This window comes from Heteronotia binoei, chromosome 4 (assembly GCF_032191835.1).
Source record: "Heteronotia binoei isolate CCM8104 ecotype False Entrance Well chromosome 4, APGP_CSIRO_Hbin_v1, whole genome shotgun sequence".
Classification (NCBI taxonomy): Eukaryota; Metazoa; Chordata; class Lepidosauria; order Squamata; family Gekkonidae; genus Heteronotia; species Heteronotia binoei.
The window spans coordinates 38,890,735-38,908,116 of NC_083226.1; the positions used below are offsets into that span (position 1 = coordinate 38,890,735).

The window sequence follows — 17,382 nt, forward strand, 5'->3', positions numbered from 1 at the left end:
GCATTAAAAACATGAATGGCAGCTGGGACAAATTGGGTGCCATATGTGTAAAAAAAAGCTAACCACCGCAGACGAAGTACACCTTGCTGAGATGACTGCTTGCTTGTGTTGTATTTGAAAGATTTCACCTGTTCAATATTATTTCCCTTGAGGCACCAGCTTTGTGGTTTCCAAGACTTTGAAAATACTAAAATTTTAGATTTTACGTAGTTTATAGTCAGGAAATTTGTCTCGCAGTATGAAGTAAAAGCGTGTAGCAGGCGCTTGAGGCCCTTCTGCGAACGTGACAGTACAACTGCATCATCGGCATAGAGCAATAAAGGGATAACGGATGGCCCAAGTTTAGGGGAGTGACCATCAACAGCATTTAGTGAGGGAGCCAGATCATTCAGGAATTAAACAAATAGGGGGCTAGAATACAGGAAATTCAATGACAGGAAAGGAAGTATCAAGCAAGGCTGGAAAGCTAGAGAAGAGCAAGAACTCTGAATTATTTATTCAGCCGTCTTCTAGCTCACCTGCCTAATCTCCCTGATTAGTGCATGTCCTTTTCAAGGTGTGTACAAATTCCTATCACATGGTTGCAGACTAATCAGACTTTCCAATCAGAGAGTGAAATACTTGTGAAAGATCTTAATGCACCATCAGGTGAATAAGCATGCATTAGAACCAGAAGTTGCTGCCATTACAACATTTCAGTCTTTTTGTGTGTTCTGTTCTCAGTGATACGTTTTGCAAAGTGGTGATCACTTCTGGCCATTCAGGAGTTTGGCAGGACATGGTTAGGGATATGGAAACGTTGGTGAAAATACAAGATAACAAGTGGAAATAGCTGTCCTTCCCAGAAAGGAGGAGTGTAGAGCATTACTAGCAGGGCTGGATTAACAATTAGGCAAAGTAGGCACTTGCCTATGGGCCCCCACACCTTTAGGGGCCCCGGGCAGGCTCCCCTCCCCCGTTTCCCCCGTTTGCAGCCCTCCCAGCCTGCATGCACAGCCAGCAACTGAGCCACTCTTTGCCCGACTTGCCTGGTATGGCCACTGGTGTCATCCCCAAGTTTGCCTCTCTCTACTCCTCCCCCCCGCCCCCCAGCTTTGTTAAAAGGGCTTTTGAGATGGTGCCTGCAGGCTGCAGGGGGGACTGTGGGAGGGCGCTCCAACTCTGAGGTTATTTGTGAGGGGGACCCCAAAATTTTGACTGCCTAGGGGCCTCCACAAGGTTTAATCCGGCACTGATTACTAGGCAAAGCAAGGCACCAGCGGCGGCAAGAGAAGAACCTTCATGGAGTTGCCAGTTCTCCACCTGATGAGCCTGTAAATTCATGGAGGCTGAGCTACCACACCCACTTTCTTCCGACATCCCAATTGTTTTAGGAATGTTATCCAACCTATTAACTCCCTTTTCGTGGAAGACAATGTGGGAGGGGGAAAAAACGACTTGGGGATGTTTCCATCACAGCTCAACAGTTTTGTGTTTCATGGTTTATAATTGGCAAGTTGAAAAAAACTGAAAATCTAGGGCAACTTGTATTTCCAGTTGAACAGTACAGTGGGGCGGGGAGGAATCACTCTCACTGCTTTTGTATGTGAATGTCATTTTTGCCCTATTTTTCTAGGCCACAAACACTGTTGGAGCACCATGGATGTACAAGGACGGGCTTTGCTTTTGGGAGGTCGGGGAAAAGTGTTCAGAGGGTCAATTGAAATTCAGGCCATGTTTAAATGGGTTAATGATGAGGCAAAAGAACTTGATTGGGCTTCGAATCTTTGCCATACCAAACACATACCAAGCAAAGCAGCGATGATGTTCCATTTTAAAGGAGACACTGTGCGATCACCAAGTCCCACACCAGCATCACATTGAAATCAGGTCTCAGAAGAGCTATAGATTTAACTAAAGAGCCAATTTTCCCAGGAAGCATACAGAAGATAGAGAAATGCAAGAAGTCAGGCCATTAGAAAGTCCAGTTAGCTATCCAAGGTGTGGGGGTGTCCCCCGTATCCTCCTGTCATTGCAGCATTTGTCTTGGGCCAGACTGTGATAAAGGAGTGAAATCTACTTGGGCATTGATGCGAGATCCTTTTGACTCTGTGAGAGAACTGGCTTGCTAGTAAACTCTGATCCTAAAAGTGATTGATTAGTGCAAATCACACTGAAATGTTCTTCTGGGTCTGCACTGCCAAAGCTCTTCTCTGGGAGACAACACAAAAGATTCTGTAGCACAGCCAGCTCTAGTATCTAGCTCACACGCACTCGGTACCTTCTGTTTTAGGTGGGATGTCTAGTTTTGCAATGCCTGAAGAATGGTGCACTTAGGAATGGTGTGCCTGCTACACTCTCAACTTATTTTACAGAACATCGAGTACAATATATTTTCTTTTTAAAAAGTGAAATATTGACTGAAATACTATTAGTTCTTAAATCACAAGGGTAATGTATGCCACAGCTGAACGAGAGTGCAGAAAAGCACAGCATGTGGCATTGGGTTCAAAATCTAACTTCCTGAGAAACTCTTGGTTTAAAAAAAAAACCTCTAGGTTTCTAGGCCTTATGATTATGAAGGTAGACATATGCTTGATGAGATCTCATTTGAATTGGCTTTGATGCACTGGGCAGCTGCTGCGAAAGTCCTTTCAGCCCCACCCACCTCACAGGATGTCTGTTGTGGGGGAGGAAGATAAAGGAGATTGTGAGTCACTCTGAGATTTGGAGTGGAGGGCGGGATATAAATCCAATGTCATCAACATTACAAACCACAGATAACGTAAGTACAGAAGCCTTCTTAAACCTGCAAATTCCTAATTTGCAAATACTGGTGTGTTAATAGTTTTAATTGATTAAAGAGTGTTTATCATCCCTGCTTTAAATATGAAGCCATAAATAAGGTGATGTGAAAGTTTGATGACTGTCTCTGTCAGCTTTACATGTGGAATTTCTCCAAACACTGCCAGAGCCTTTACATTTGACCTCCATTTGAACCTTTGCTTGAGATAACTTATTTCTGAATAAATCATCAATATAACTAATTTTCGACTTGGCTAAAATTATGGAGAGACCCACATCACCTCTAGGTCCCCATTGTGGGCAAAGATGGTATAAATGAAGTAAATAAATAATAGATATAGCTGAAGATAGGGCCAGATAAAAGGGAGGTTGGTTGGTGAATGGATAAGAGAGAGGGAAGCAGGGAAAGGTGGGGATACGGGGTTGACAGGAGTAGGGCAAGAGGAAATGAGGGGAATGCAGGGGAAAGTTCAGTACCCCCCCCCCCATACAAGTTCTTGAGTGTCCCACAGTAAACAACTTGGCCAGGCCCAGTGACCAACACCACCCAAATGTGCCTGGCCCAGCACCACATAACTGGGTCATAGTTTTATCAGGTAACAGCTGCCAGAGGAGGGAAGAAGGGAAAGCTAAAGATAGGGAGTAAATAAAGGTAGGTTGGGGTGTATGGGAAGAAGAGAGGGAGGTGGAAAAAGAGGAGAAACTATGGGGGCTTTCAGGGAAGGGAAAGATGGGGAAGAGGAAATGAGATGTCCCCACCATTCTTTGTAGGTTCCCCACTTGTATATTTCTGAATAAATGTAATGTGTGGTGTAGTGAAAAGTGTTGAGCAAGGACCGGGGTTCACATCCCCACTTAAGGCCAAAGTACTCGTAACAAGTTACATACAAATTTCAGGGGACTACAAATGGCTGCTTTGGAGGCTGGATTCTACAGCACTGTATCCTGCAGAGGTTCCCACCCTCCTGAGGCTGTACCTCCAAATTTCCAGGAATTCTTTGAATACAGAGTTGGCATCCCTAAATGCAAATACTGCCCTGAGAAGACGGGAGTGAGAATGGAAACTAGAATTGGTGGGATTTCTGATCATGTCACAATTAGCCTGTTTTCCCACTACAGTAAACAGAATCCATTCACAACCTGAGGGCTGGAAAACATATTTGAAAGAGGTAGGTCCAGCATTCGTTTACACAACTGCACAAAGGAATGCAGTGACAGTACAGGTTTTGCAATGCACAGAGCTCTCTAGATGACTCACACTCTCACATATACAGTTCCAGCCTGCCCCTCCCCCCATCGCTGGGTCAATCCAGACAGCCAAGTGTTGATTGGTCATTTAAATAATGCTATACTTATCACTACTTGGCAAGGCTAGCCATCTGCCACATATTTGCATGAGATATTGCTGGAATTTAGAAGGTGATAAAAGTTAACCAGTTGACAAGACTTCACAGATTTGGCTTGTCAACTGCTGCTGTGTACACTGCATTGAAATGAACACGCCCTATTTACAGGTTACCGTGAATACACATAACAGGGTTGCCAATTTCCAGGTGGTGGCTGGGGATCTCCTGGAATTGCAACTGATCTCCAGGCAAAAAGATCAGTTCACCTGGAGAAAAAGGTGGCTTTGGAAGGTGGATTCCATGGCAGTATACCCCACTGAAGTCCCTCCCTTCCCAAACTCCGCCCTCCTCAGGCTCCACTCCCCGCCCCCCAAAATCACCACATATTTCCTAAACCAGCACTGGCAAGCCTACACATTGATCCTGCAAATATGTAAGCACATATCATAGAGTTGGGAGAGTCCTCTGAAATCATCTAGTCCAACCCCCTGCACAATGCAGGAAATTCACAACTACCTCCCCTCCACACACCCCAATGACACTTCCATGTCCTGAAGATGGCAAAAAAAAAAAAAAGCCTCCAGGAGCTAGGGCTACCAGGTCTGTGTTGGAAAATATCTGGAGACTTTGGGGGTGGATCCAGCAGTGGGTGGGGTTTAGGGAGGGGCCTCAGCATGGTACAATTCCATAGAGTCCACCCTTCAAAGCAGCCGTTTTCTCCAGGGGAGCTGGTCTCTGCCAGCTGGAGATCAATTGTAAAAGATGGAGATATCCAGGCCCCACCTGGAGGCTGGCAACCCTAGTTTAGTTTAGCTGATTTATATCCCATTCTCCCCACCGAAGCAGGCTCAGGGCAGCTCACAATACATAATAGAATAACAATAAAAACAGTTAAACATTAGATTAAAACAGTTCAAAACAAAACTGGCCTGGAGAAAATTGCTTCCTGGCCCCAAAGTAGTGATCAGCATTTCCCTGGGCATGTAAGAAAGGGCCACAAGGGCTAAGCACTGATGCAACCCTTCCTGCTCTTCCTCTCATGATCTGCCTAAGTTCACAGAAACAGCATTGCTGTCAGATGGCCATCTAGGCTTTAAAAAGAAAACCTCCAAAGAAGGAGAGCCCACCACCTCCTGAGTTAGCCTGTCAAGAAGTTCTTCCTAATGTTCAGCAGAAAACTCTTTTCTTTTCAACCCACTGGTTCTGGTTCGACCTTCTGAGACAACAGAATGCAATTCTGCACCATCCTCTATATGACAGGCCTTCAAGCACTTGAAAATGGTGGTCATATCACCTCTCAGCTGCCTCCTCTCCAGGCTAAACATACCCAACTCCTTCCACCTTTCCTCATAGGACTTGGTCTCCAGATATCTCACCGTCACCCCTCTTCTGGATACATTCCAGCTTGTCTATGTCCCTCTTAAATTGTGGTTCCCCAAACTGAACACAATACTTCTCCGTTTATAAAAATAATCGATCTGTAAATGTACAAATGAAACCAGCGTTCAGGACCTGGATAAATGTGAGATTTAAATGTGATGTGACATGAGTATTCAGCGTATGTATTCTTTTTTTAAAAAACCCACATAGATTGTATGTGCATTCTCTAGCTTGTGAATACAGCTGAAAATAATATTTCTAGTGCCGGTGGGGGGGGGGGGTTTACTTTAGAAGCATCTTCCAACACTCAGTGCAAATGCTTAGTACCTCTCTGAAATTAAGTTCGGGGTAGGGGTTGCTGCATGAGACATCTGTACATGGTGTGATTGGCTAAAGACTGTGATGTCATCCAGTCCTTTTTTCTTTTCTTTTTTGCTCCCTTCCATAAGCTCTGGAATAAGTTTGAAGTTTCTAATACACTTTCCTTCCTTATTATAAATAAGGTGATAAATGGACAACTAAGTGGATAAATGTACATAGCATACTTCTAAAAATTAAAAAAAAACAGTCTTGGAAAATGAGAGGGGAGGCTGAGTTCATATTTTGATTTGTTGGCAGGCTCAGCTGTTATTCTGGCCAAGCTAGTGCTTGGTTTGCCCAGACCTGGATGGCCCAAGCTAGCCCAATCTAGTCACATCTCAGAAGCTAAGCAGGATTGGCCCTGGGCAGTCTTTGGATGACTGCACAAAGAAAGTCCAGGGTTACTACATAGAGGCAGGCCATGGAAAACCACCTCTGAACACCTCTTGCCTTAGGGTCGCCAGCCTCCAGGTGGGTTCTGGAGATCTCCCGCTTTTATAACTGGTCTCCAGCTGGCAGAAATCAGCGCCCCTGGAGAAAGTAGCTGCTTTGAAGCTGCGGCATTGTACCATGCTGAGGGCCTGCCCCTCCACAAACCCTGCCCTCTCCTGGATCCACCCCCAAAGTCTCCAGGTATTTTCCAACACAGACCTGGCAACCCTATGAAAACCCCATGTAGGGTTGTCATAAGTCAGCTGCGACTTGACGGCAACATACACAAACTCACACAGTGCTTGATTCACTGCCTGTCTGTCATTTCAGTAAGGAAGCTAAGGGGACACTAGCTGCTGAGGGAACTTCTGCAAGCTTTTTTGTTTGATTGATTAACAGCTGTGACTGTGCTAAGTGACTTCAGAAATGGCTCTTTGTATTCCTCACTCTATCCCTCCCCCTTTCTCCCTCACACAGATACAAAATTTGCTTGTCTGATTCTCCTGGAGCTGGCATCTCCTCCCTTTCTGTGACCTCATCTTTACATGCAGGCATGAGTTGCAGCCTTAAAACTGCCCAAACACACTCCGGTTAGCTCTTCTCTCTGCTCTTGTTTATTCTTCTACCACACAGCCTCGTCTTACCCACACAGCCCAGGGCATGCTTCCCTGGAGAAACCCCTTAGTTTAGTGCACATCCGACTGGAGAAAAGCCAACCAAACTACTTTCAGTTCCCAAAAAATGAAGTTGAGAAATCCCCGCCAGGCAGGGCCATGTGACTTCTTGAAGGCAAACCAGGAAGAGTAACAACATGTAGGCGTGCCTTCAGGCACAGAAAAGCAATCCCAGAAGGAGAAGGAGATTCAGGGAAAGGCACTTCACTTGTTCAAAAGGAGCAGAGATCAACGCAGCAGACTTTGTTCTTGAACACCTCTCTCCACTTCTGTGTTGAATGCAGCCAGTTGAGATGTTATGACTGAAATAAAAATCCTGGTTTGACAGACTCCCGCCTTCCCTCTTGTCTGTAACAAGAGGCTGAACAAACACTGACTACCAGGTATCAAGGGTGACAGGATGGAGATAAGAACCTGGATAGAGCCTGTGGTCGCTGCAGCTCAGCTTGCCAGCTCTTTCTACGACACCAGCCTGCTGCTGGTTGTGAAGAATTACTATAACCACACAAACACTTCCTCTGTAAGTGCCAGTGAAGGAGCTCAACAGAAAGCCATCTCTAACTTCTACATCATCTACAACCTCCTCCAGGGCCTGACCCCGCTGCTGTCCGCTTACGGCCTGGCCAAGCTGGGTGATGTGAAGAACAGGAAGATCTCCATCTGTGTTCCCCTCCTTGGCTATTTGCTTTCCCGGACTTTCCTGCTCCTTTTGATCCTGCTGCCGTGGCCAATCGAGGTGATGTATGGAGCAGCTGTCTTGCATGGTTTGAGTGGAGGGTTCACTACTTACTGGGCCAGCATCACAGCTGTGGCATCTCTGGCCTCCTCAGAGAGCAGGCGATCCCTGCGCCTCATTGTTATTGAGCTCATCTATGGCATCGCTGGCTTCTTGGGGAGCATAGCATCTGGACATCTTTTCATCACTTTCCACCTTGGTTACCAGCAGGGCACAGTGCTGGTTTCTTCCAGCATTGCCTTATATGCTTTTTGTCTTTTCTACAGTCTGTTTGTTCTTAAAGTCCCCAAGCCTGCCGGTTCTTGCCCAGTTGCTTCCATGAGCATGGATCATCCTGATGGCAAGCTGACTGATGATGAAAGAGATTCGGTCTTCCAAAAATCTGAGCATCAACCCACTCTAGTGCCTTCCAAGCTCATCATTGCCATGCTCTTTGTGGGGGCCATCATGTACGACTTAGCCGTGGCAGGAGCCATAGATGTGTTGCCACTCTTTCTGCTTAAAGAGCCCCTCAGCTGGGGACCAGAATACATCGGATATTCCTATGCAGCTGGCTACATGATCTTTATCACCAGCTTCCTGGGTGTCTTTGTGTTCTCCAGGTTCTTAAGAGACACCACGATGATCATTATAGGGATCCTGTCCTTTGCTGCGGGCATCTTCATCATGGCCTTTGTACGATGGACATATCTGTTTTACATTGGTAAGTCAGAGCTCTGGTCCACCATTCACTCCACAGATGTTTACTTCTTGCCTTTCTATCCTGATCTTCCATTGGAAAACTGAGAACATCTTATGGTGGATTCCCAAACATTTGGTATCACATGCCCTCCAAAACCAGGGATGTGCATGCTCTCATCAAAATAACACAAATCAAAATAAAACAAGCTAAGGATAGCCCAGGATACTCCAATCTTGTCAGACCTTGGAAACTAAACAGGGTCAGCCCTGGTCAGTATTTGGATGGGACACCACCGAGAAAGTCCACATTTGCTATGCAGAGGCAGGCAGTGGCAAACCACCTCTGAACATCTCTTGCCTTGAAACCCCTGAATCAGTTGCAACTTGACAGCAGAAGTCAATGGGCTTAGAAGGGAGTAATGATTGCACCGTGAATCATGTATGAATCATGCCAATTCATTCGGGTTCCCAGCTCTGGGTTGGGACATTCCTGGAGATTTAGAAAGGGTGGAGCCTGGGGAGGGTGCGGTTTGGGGAGAGGAGGGGAGGGGAGGGACTACAGTAGGGTATAATGCCATAGAGACTAACTTCCAAAGCAGCCATTTGCTCCTTCTGTGCCTGGGCATAAATTTATGGCACATATAGAAACTGCCAGTGGGATATGGCACAGTTTATGAGATGCCCTGACAGGGTTGTCAGCTGTGGGTTAGGAAGCTCCAGGAGATTTGGGGACAGAGCTTGAGGAGGACAGGGAGCTCAGTGGGAGTGCAGTTCCCTAGAGCCCAGCCTCTGAAGCTGCCATTTCCTCCGGGGGACCTGAGCTTTGTAGTCTGGAGATCTGCTGTCATTCTGAGAGAACTCCAGGCCACACCTAGAGATTGGCATCCATATGCCCTGATGATAAGCCCCCCCCCCCCAGCATGCAGTTTTGTCATGTTCTCAGCCACTGAAGATTTCAAAGGAGGAGATGTAGGTGTGGCTGAACCAAACCTGTTTCCTTCCAGCAACACCAACCTGTACACCTACACATTTAGTCATTCTGTACTAAACCAGGAAAAGGCTATTAATAACCCTTTTCAAATTGTTGCTTAATGCCTAAAGGAATTTCCTTTTCACAGGGGTGCTGCTAGCTTAAATTCAATTGATCCCATTTTATTTATTTATCTGTTGCTCATCTGTTTGACTGCAGTGGTTAACAGGCAAGTCTGCAGAACTGCAGATGGCAAATACTATTCTAATTTTCATTGACAAAGAGCGTTTCTGTCCCGTAAAGGGGACATCAAGAAAAAGGCTGCTTTTTTAACAAAAAAAACCCCCCCACAATACTTTGATCAAGCAGATTCTGTCAAACACTGAGTACTTCACACATGCATCATCTGGAGCCTGTTGACTTGGATGTGTGAAACAACCACCACAGAGGAACAACCATTTTAATGTTGTTTTAATGCTGTAAGCCGTCCTGAGCCCACTTGCAGGATAGGGTGGGGTATAAATTGAAAAATTAAATTAAATTACCATACACAGAGCAGCTCTCTCATCAGATTTCCTCATTGTAATGGCACCCTAACCTGGATGGGCTGGGCTAGCCCAGTCTCATCAGATCTCAGGAGCTAAGCAAGACTGGCATTGGCAGTGGTTAGCATTTGGATTGGAAGACCACTAAGGAATACCAGGGTTGTTATGTTGAGGCAGGCAATGGCAAAGCACCTCTGAATGTCTCTGGCCCTGACAGGGATGATGAACTCATTTGTTAGGAGGGCCAGATCTGACACAAATGGGAGTTTGTGGGGCCAAGCCATGTGTGTCATAAAATGTGATGCCAGGTAGCAGAAGTTTATAAAGGACACGGACAAACACAATTAAAGATATTATGTTTTAACTTAAAATACAAACATGTTTAAAACTCCTGCCATGTTGTGGGCCTGCCCCACAAAGTCTCCTTCAAGCAGCTTCCTGCACCAAACATTGCTGACATTGAATGTACAGGCCTGGTGTGGGGTGCCAGGAAGATGGCGGGAGTCCTGTTGGTTTACTGTCCACCTAGCTTACCAGCTGACTCCTTACTGAAGTTGGCTGAGGTAATGGTGGAGTGGGCCTTGCATTTCTCCAAACTGGTAGTTTTGGGGAACTACAATGTCCATGCCAAGGTTGCCTTGTCTGGTGCCTCCTTAGACTTTATGACTGCCAGGGCATCATTAGGATTGTCCCAGGTTGTAATGCTCCCTGTGCACAGAACAGGCTACATGCTGGATCTGATCTTTTGTGCAGAAACTGATCTGGATTCAGGGATGCTTTGTGAACCAGTGCCATGGCCTAATCATTATCTTGTGAAGATTGGTTTTAGATCTGCCTCCTCTGTCTGGAGGTGGGGGCCTCCAGTGTATGGCTTATGCTTTCAGATTCCAGTTACACATTGGAAGGTTGATGAATGGAATCTGTTCTCTTCTGTTGCAGCTCGTGTGGTTATGCTGTTTTCCCTCATTCCATTGCCAACGATCAGATCTGTGTTATCCAAACATGTAGCAGGTTCCTCATATGGTAAGTGGCTGCTTGCAAGGGTTTGTTTAAGTGCAAAAAGAAAGAAAGAGAGAAAGTAATTCAGAATGAGTCAGTTCTGATGGACTACTTTCTATCCTTTGAGTGCCTAGAATGGAACTCAGCAAGCAGAGCTGGAGAACATTTGGCTAATTTTGGTCTAATTCTTAATTCCTGATTTAGCTTTAAAGATATTTCAAAAGACCTCCTAGGCCTGGTTCATACATTCGCAACTCTCTAGCACAAGTTTTTACATCATTATTATTCATTGTATAAGCACCTTTAAACTCCTTCCCCCAAACGAGTACCACAAAAATATGACAGAATAACAACAGTTGATAATAATTTAACCTATAGCAAACAATCAACCAGACCAGAAATAATCATTTTACCCTCACTCCTTCCCCACACAAATAACTCTGTGTGAGGGATGGGAACTCTATATGGTAGCCTGATTTCACAATTATCCAATTTAAAGGTGATTCTGTTGCTCTTATGATGAAGACAATATAATTTTAAACTCAAAGGGTTTTGTGGATTATCTTTTTTTAGGTCATAGGCTGTGATACTTCCTTGCCAATCTCATCAGGTGAAATGCAACAAGATGACAATGTAGGACTTTCCAGTAGTATTTTGTTAGTTGTGCTAGTTATAGTTATGAAACATATGGCTCTCAGTGTCTCCACCAAGAACTTGTTTACAGAATGACTAATACCTAAAAACTGGCTGAAAGCCAGTTCGATGTAGTAGTTAAGAGGCATGGATTCTAATCTAGAGAACCAGGTTTAATCCCCCACTCCTCCTTATGAAGCCATCTGGGTGACCTTAGGCCAGTCAGAGTTCTCCAAGAACTCTCTCAGCCCCGCCTACCTCACAAGCTGCCTGTTGTGGGGAGAGGAAGGGAAGGCAATTGCAAACCACCCCAAGATGCCTTCAGGTAGTGAAGGACAGGGTATGAAATCAACTTTTCATCTTCTTCTAAAATTATATAAGGCATTGTTTCAGTGCTAATTGTACAAGATGGTTGGGAGTTTTAGATATGCTGTACTAACCCAGGACTCTGTCCAGCTCTATATAGCTGATGCAGTAAAACCCTCAAATATTTATAGGATCCCTTTCCACAATTCAAAAGAGGGAAGAGGGCACCCAGTTATCTAGAGGTGCTTCTGCTTGCTTGTAACTAATTCTCCATCTCATCATACAACCTTAGCTATATAAATGCATCCGAGATTAAGGCAATAGGGGGTTAATTGCTGAAGTGGTTGTAAGGCTCCTTTTACTGTATTTTCCTTCTACTCTTGCTTTCAGGAAAAGTGTTTGTTCTACTGCAGCTGGCACTGGTGGTTGCAGGAGTTGTGACATCAACAGTCTTTAATAAAATCTATCAAAGCACATTGGACTGGTTCGGGGGATTCTGCTTCCTCTTGTCTTGTGGCATAACTTGCTTAAGCCTCATCCCCATCAGGTAAGCAAGGGGAAAGAGAAACTATGACTTTGAGATTCTAGGCCTGTAATGTGACAAACACACAGACAGAACCTACACGCACAGGCATGCCAGGCCAGTCCCCAACCAGTAACCCAGCAAGCTACTCCCATCCCATATTATGTACATCTGTCCAAATGTGGGCATAGCACACAAATGCATAGAAGATGTGCTGCATAAATTCTATCCCCATGATTGCTGGATTACGAAATATTCCTGATGGAGAGAACACACACAGTCTGCTATTGTCTCTCAATGGTCTCTGTGCACAAGTGTACTTATGCACCAACCCCTACAACTACTTACCTCCAAACACTCACAAGAGAGGAAGTTATCCCTCTAAGGTACTATGAATGTCCCAGACAGCTCAGTTAGGCCTCCTTTAATCCTCAATGCAATAGGACAAGATGCCACAGTTGCCAAGCTAGACTATGTCGCACCTGACACAGCAAAGGCTTTGACTGACATCTGTATAGGTTCCATAAAAGGCATTATAGGTCAAACTGGTTGCATTCACAATGTTCTTTGGCCTTAATTGGGACTGCCCTTGAAGATGGTTTAAGGCTGTGGAGAATTTGGCCTGTACCTTGGAGTTCATAAATTGTACTACCTTGCAACATTTGTTACTTCCTCATTTGACTGCCTATGTGTAGCTGGGGACAATGTGGTTGCTACAACCAGGCCAGTGGCTATCTACAAGCCTGCCCCAGCACCTTATTAAGATGTTGATCTAATAAATTAGAGCAGCTGGGAATCTGTGTTAGGAAACTAAGCAGGCCTAGAGACAGCCAATGTCTAACCATTATTTATTGTGGGTTTCTGAGTCATCAGCTCCTTATTTTGCCTGCCAGAAAAGAATTATACATTGGTCAATCCTAAACAAAGAATATGTGCCTCTGAAATAGGGTGCTTGAACTGTTTCCCTTTCAAGTTCATTCATTCTATGTTGTTTTTTCTCCCCCGCCCCCCTTCCCGCAGTATTGTAGCAAACAAGCAACGCAAGTCATCTGGTTCACTGGAGATTTTAACTGACTGAGCACAAACAAGTGTGCATTCCTTCAGAGATGGACATTTGGGCTGGAACCTCTTCCACGGTTGTGTGGCCCAGAGGATCACTGCTTTAGAAAGGAAAGTGACTTTTGGCCTTCTGATTGGTTGCACTGACAGCGATGTTTATCTGCAGGAACCAGTCATGGTGTTTTCATATGTGAGATGGTGGAGGGAGGAATGGTTATACTGAGGGGAGTTGGTGTCATTTGCTCAGTACAGCCCTACTTAGAACTCATCCATACCTCAGTCCCTTCTCCCACTTTGTGTCCCTAAAAGCAGATGTGCAGCACAAAGGAAAGGTATTAGTACAGGAAGCGTCTTGCCCCCCTTCCTTTGTGCATCTTTTTACCAAAGACTGTGTTACAGTACTTAGGTTTTGAATCATGATGGAACATTCAGTGGGACTTACAGCTTCATGTGTCTGAGTTCTAGTTACAAGGTGAACTGGGAAAAGTCAATAAGCAACACCTCTGAAGATGAAACAGTCTAATCTACACCCATGTTTAGAATATTTTGGTAAGTGGAAGCTTCAACCAGGAGGGGATATGGTCACCAGTGGACAAGAAGCTTCTCAAACCTGCCTGGAACCTAGAAATAGTATTATGAAACAGAAGCTGCACTAAAATCTGAATACACTCTGTAGAACCCATAACTATTTAAAATGTTCAGGTGGCTTTCAGTCACAAAGGAGCAAACAGGTACCTCAGGCTTTGACGTTTGTATTGTGCTATGTTCCCAGTGGGAGTCCTCCTTCAGTGTCACACAGTAGTCCTTTTGTTGTTTGTTGTAAGAAAGAAAATGCCAGTATACCTAAAGTTGCTCTAATTCCCCCTCACAACTTGGATGCCCTCCCAAAAAGGGCCCATACCCAATATGTGAGGAGTAGTATCACCACCAAAAATGCCCTTGCGTACAAGACTCAGTCAGTCCACTTTCCACCCGCCCTTGATTGTATTAAAAGCCCTCAGAGCAACAACTGATGGCACAAAACCTTAATACCTATGAATAGTGTCGCATCCAAAACTGCTTTTACTATAGCTGCCATCCTGCCAAGCAGCAGTATGAGGGAATATAAGAATCCTGGTGGTTAAACCTCCATCTTTTAATGTGCAAGGAAGGTAGCCCAAATGTGTGCAAAGTGGTTTTAGTAATTGCACATATTATGTAGCAAATGTAGCTCGGTTGACATCTGACTGACCATCTACAAGGAGGAACAGCGAAGCAACTACTTCAGCCATTTTTCATTAGACTTTCACAACCTATTTATTTCAGACACACGCTTAAATCCCTCTCCTATAAATCAATAGGCTGTTCAAGTCCTTGAGAGACCACCCGCAGAAATTCCCCTCTTCTGTCATTCAACAGACTAACTCTACCTGTTCAATAAGCTTTCTGAAAGTGTTCTCCAAGATCTATACAAAGAACACATGCTCTTACTGAAGGCTTCATGTATGCTAAAATGATATAGCGAGGCAACGCAGCACCAGGTAAAGAAATGTAATACATTTATTGGTCTGTTTCCTTAGTAAACGAGAAAAGAAACAGTATTCAAAAATGTACACACATAGTTTAATCAAGCATTACAAATTAGTTCCCCCATTCAAAAAGTTTCAATTACATAATTAACACAAAACTTTTATATATAAACAAATATATATATATATGAAAAGGTGAGCACGCCATTGCTAGCACCTGGCCAGACACTTGGGGCATGATCCACTGCAAAATTCTCCTGCACAAGCCCCACTGTGTTCTTTTTTTTTCAAGGGGACATGTATAGAACTTCCTGCTTACTTGCAGCCTGACATCCCAAGAGTTCAAACTGGCTTTAAAAATTGAGTTCCTAAGGGCTACATAACCACACACCCCTAGATGTGGGGAGAGGGCCAGTGTGCACAGTATCCACTACTGGGGAATTCACAGCTTTAATTTTGGTGACAAATTTATTTTTATTTTAAATATAGTACCTTTTAGATTGTTAGGACATCCCACCTACAGCCATTTTAATCCTTCAATCTTTGTTATGGCAAGTGGCTAAGAATTTTATTTTTACTACTCTAATACTGTTGCTTTCAGTTTCAATTTAAACTAACAGAGAGCGGATAAAAGACAAACCAAAGTTCTGTAAATAGATTTCACAAGTACATAAAGTCATGCTGTTCTGTTTAAACATGTGCTGCAAATACTCTATGGTTTCTCTTGAGATATATTAAGCCACTTTTCTCTATAGAGGTTCCTAGCCAATGAAAGACAGGCCATTTCATGCTACAAAGCAAGATTATGTACACTGGTGTCTGCCACACTTAGATTAAAGAATTAAGGGAAAATGTAAATTTTCAGAAATTTGTGGATTTGCAGTAGGTATGTGCAAGCAAACCAGTTTCCTCATCACACTGCCACTGTGTGCACCGGTGTACATACAGATATCTAATATATAAATAAATGTTGACTCTGCTCACTTTTGTAGAGAAATATTTAATTGCTAGCCAATGGATGCCCTCTCTCTCAAGTAAAAATACAATGAGAAAAAACCTGAAGCAGCATCCAATGACTCTTTTGACCATGCATTTATTGAACTTTCTACAACTATCTTCCTTCAGAGTTGAGTTGCTGGGGGAGGGGGTGTAAATGTTCTGTTTACCTCTTTAGAAGCAGTCAAACACTAGAACAGTGATTTGCCGATTTTGTGTCCACAAATGTGCTTCCTGGCACCCACTCCTTTCTTGTCCAGAGCCACTTTTTCTCAAAGCTAAAACATAGCCATGTCTTTCCTTAATCTCACTGGAGCAAAACAAAAAAGCAAGAGTCTAGTAGCACCTTAAACACTAAAAAAAAATGTTGTAGGCTATAATGAGATATCTGAAGTGAGCAGTGACTCATGAGAAAGCTCACATCCTGCCACAACTCTTATTTTCATCGGGTAGTAGCTACAGTGCACTGGTAGCTACTGATTTCCTGTGAAAAAAATAAAAGCCCTTCCATGGTGGGAGAAAGAGAAGATTAACAAAATGGGCAAGACCTTTGAAAATGTATACCTTCCCATTCCAATGGTGCACTGATGCTGATGAACTGCCTCCTTCCCGAAGAGATCATTGTAAATAAGGTTTTCACCAAAGACAGGGGAAACCTGAAATGTGGAAGATTAGAAGGCCACAAACATGTTGGATGCTTCAAAAGTAAAAGCAGGGGAAACACCTGGGTGGAATCAGCCTTGTGGGAGCTTAATGACAAATCACTGTTCATGCATTTGTACAGCCTACAGTGGGCTAGAAACACTGGCATTAGCTCAACAAACCCTACTGGAAAAATGCACTCTCCAACAGCATGGTCTTGAGCATAGTTACACCCTTGTAAGTCTACTGAAGTCACTGGGCTTCAAGAGTGTAATTCCACTTAGGACTGCTCTATCAATCTCAAATGTGAAACTGCTCAAGGACATCAACTTTTGCAGCCCGACTAACGTTAACAGACCTTTTCCACCCGCAGAACACAAAGCCAAACTTGTAACACTGCCTGCATTGCAGTGACCCAAAACAAATCCTGTATTTATTTTTGGATATCAAATATAAGTTCAGTGGCAGATTTAAATGCCACCAGCTCAAGTATAGCTATTAGAGGACAATGGTTTACCCAGAGCATGCTGTTTGGCTAAAATTGCCACAAACTCTTGGAGAGGTGAGGGAATGGAGATCAACATCAATGCCATGATCACATTAACATTGACATTACAAAGTGCCAGGAGAAATAAAAAACACTAGACATTTTCATCTTCATAACTGTAAAATTCCCCACTTTACATTTATCAAAAATATTTGGTAAAAGCAGCCATAGTTTTATAACCTTACCAGGTTTAGAAACTACTGACATTTTACAAAGACTTTCATTTGTTCAAAGTAAGAAAAGCTTGGTCAAAATATAAGA

At 43.9% G+C, this 17,382-nt stretch overlaps 1 protein-coding gene across 1 annotated transcript; it reads left to right on the forward strand.

The window, feature by feature from the left end:
- The first annotated feature begins 7,162 nt into the window (after positions 1–7,162).
- On the forward strand, positions 7,163–13,619 carry SLC46A2 (solute carrier family 46 member 2). The gene is made up of 4 exons (XM_060236384.1): positions 7,163–8,415; positions 10,848–10,931; positions 12,237–12,393; positions 13,390–13,619. Exons 1-4 carry the CDS (start codon positions 7,377–7,379, stop codon positions 13,445–13,447), a joined length of 1,338 nt encoding a protein of 445 aa, XP_060092367.1. The 5' UTR covers positions 7,163–7,376; the 3' UTR covers positions 13,448–13,619.
- Positions 13,620–17,382: the final 3,763 nt, after the last annotated feature.

Bases quoted from the DNA above. Each gene is read 5' to 3' on its own strand.
- SLC46A2 (XM_060236384.1), top strand. From the start codon at position 7,377: ATGGAGATAAGAACCTGGATAGAGCCTGTGGTCGCTGCAGCTCAGCTT. The intron at 10,932-12,236 runs GTAAGTGGCTGC...TCTTGCTTTCAG, and splicing joins TGTAGCAGGTTCCTCATATG to GAAAAGTGTTTGTTCTACTG. The intron at 12,394-13,389 runs GTAAGCAAGGGG...CCCTTCCCGCAG, and splicing joins TTAAGCCTCATCCCCATCAG to TATTGTAGCAAACAAGCAAC.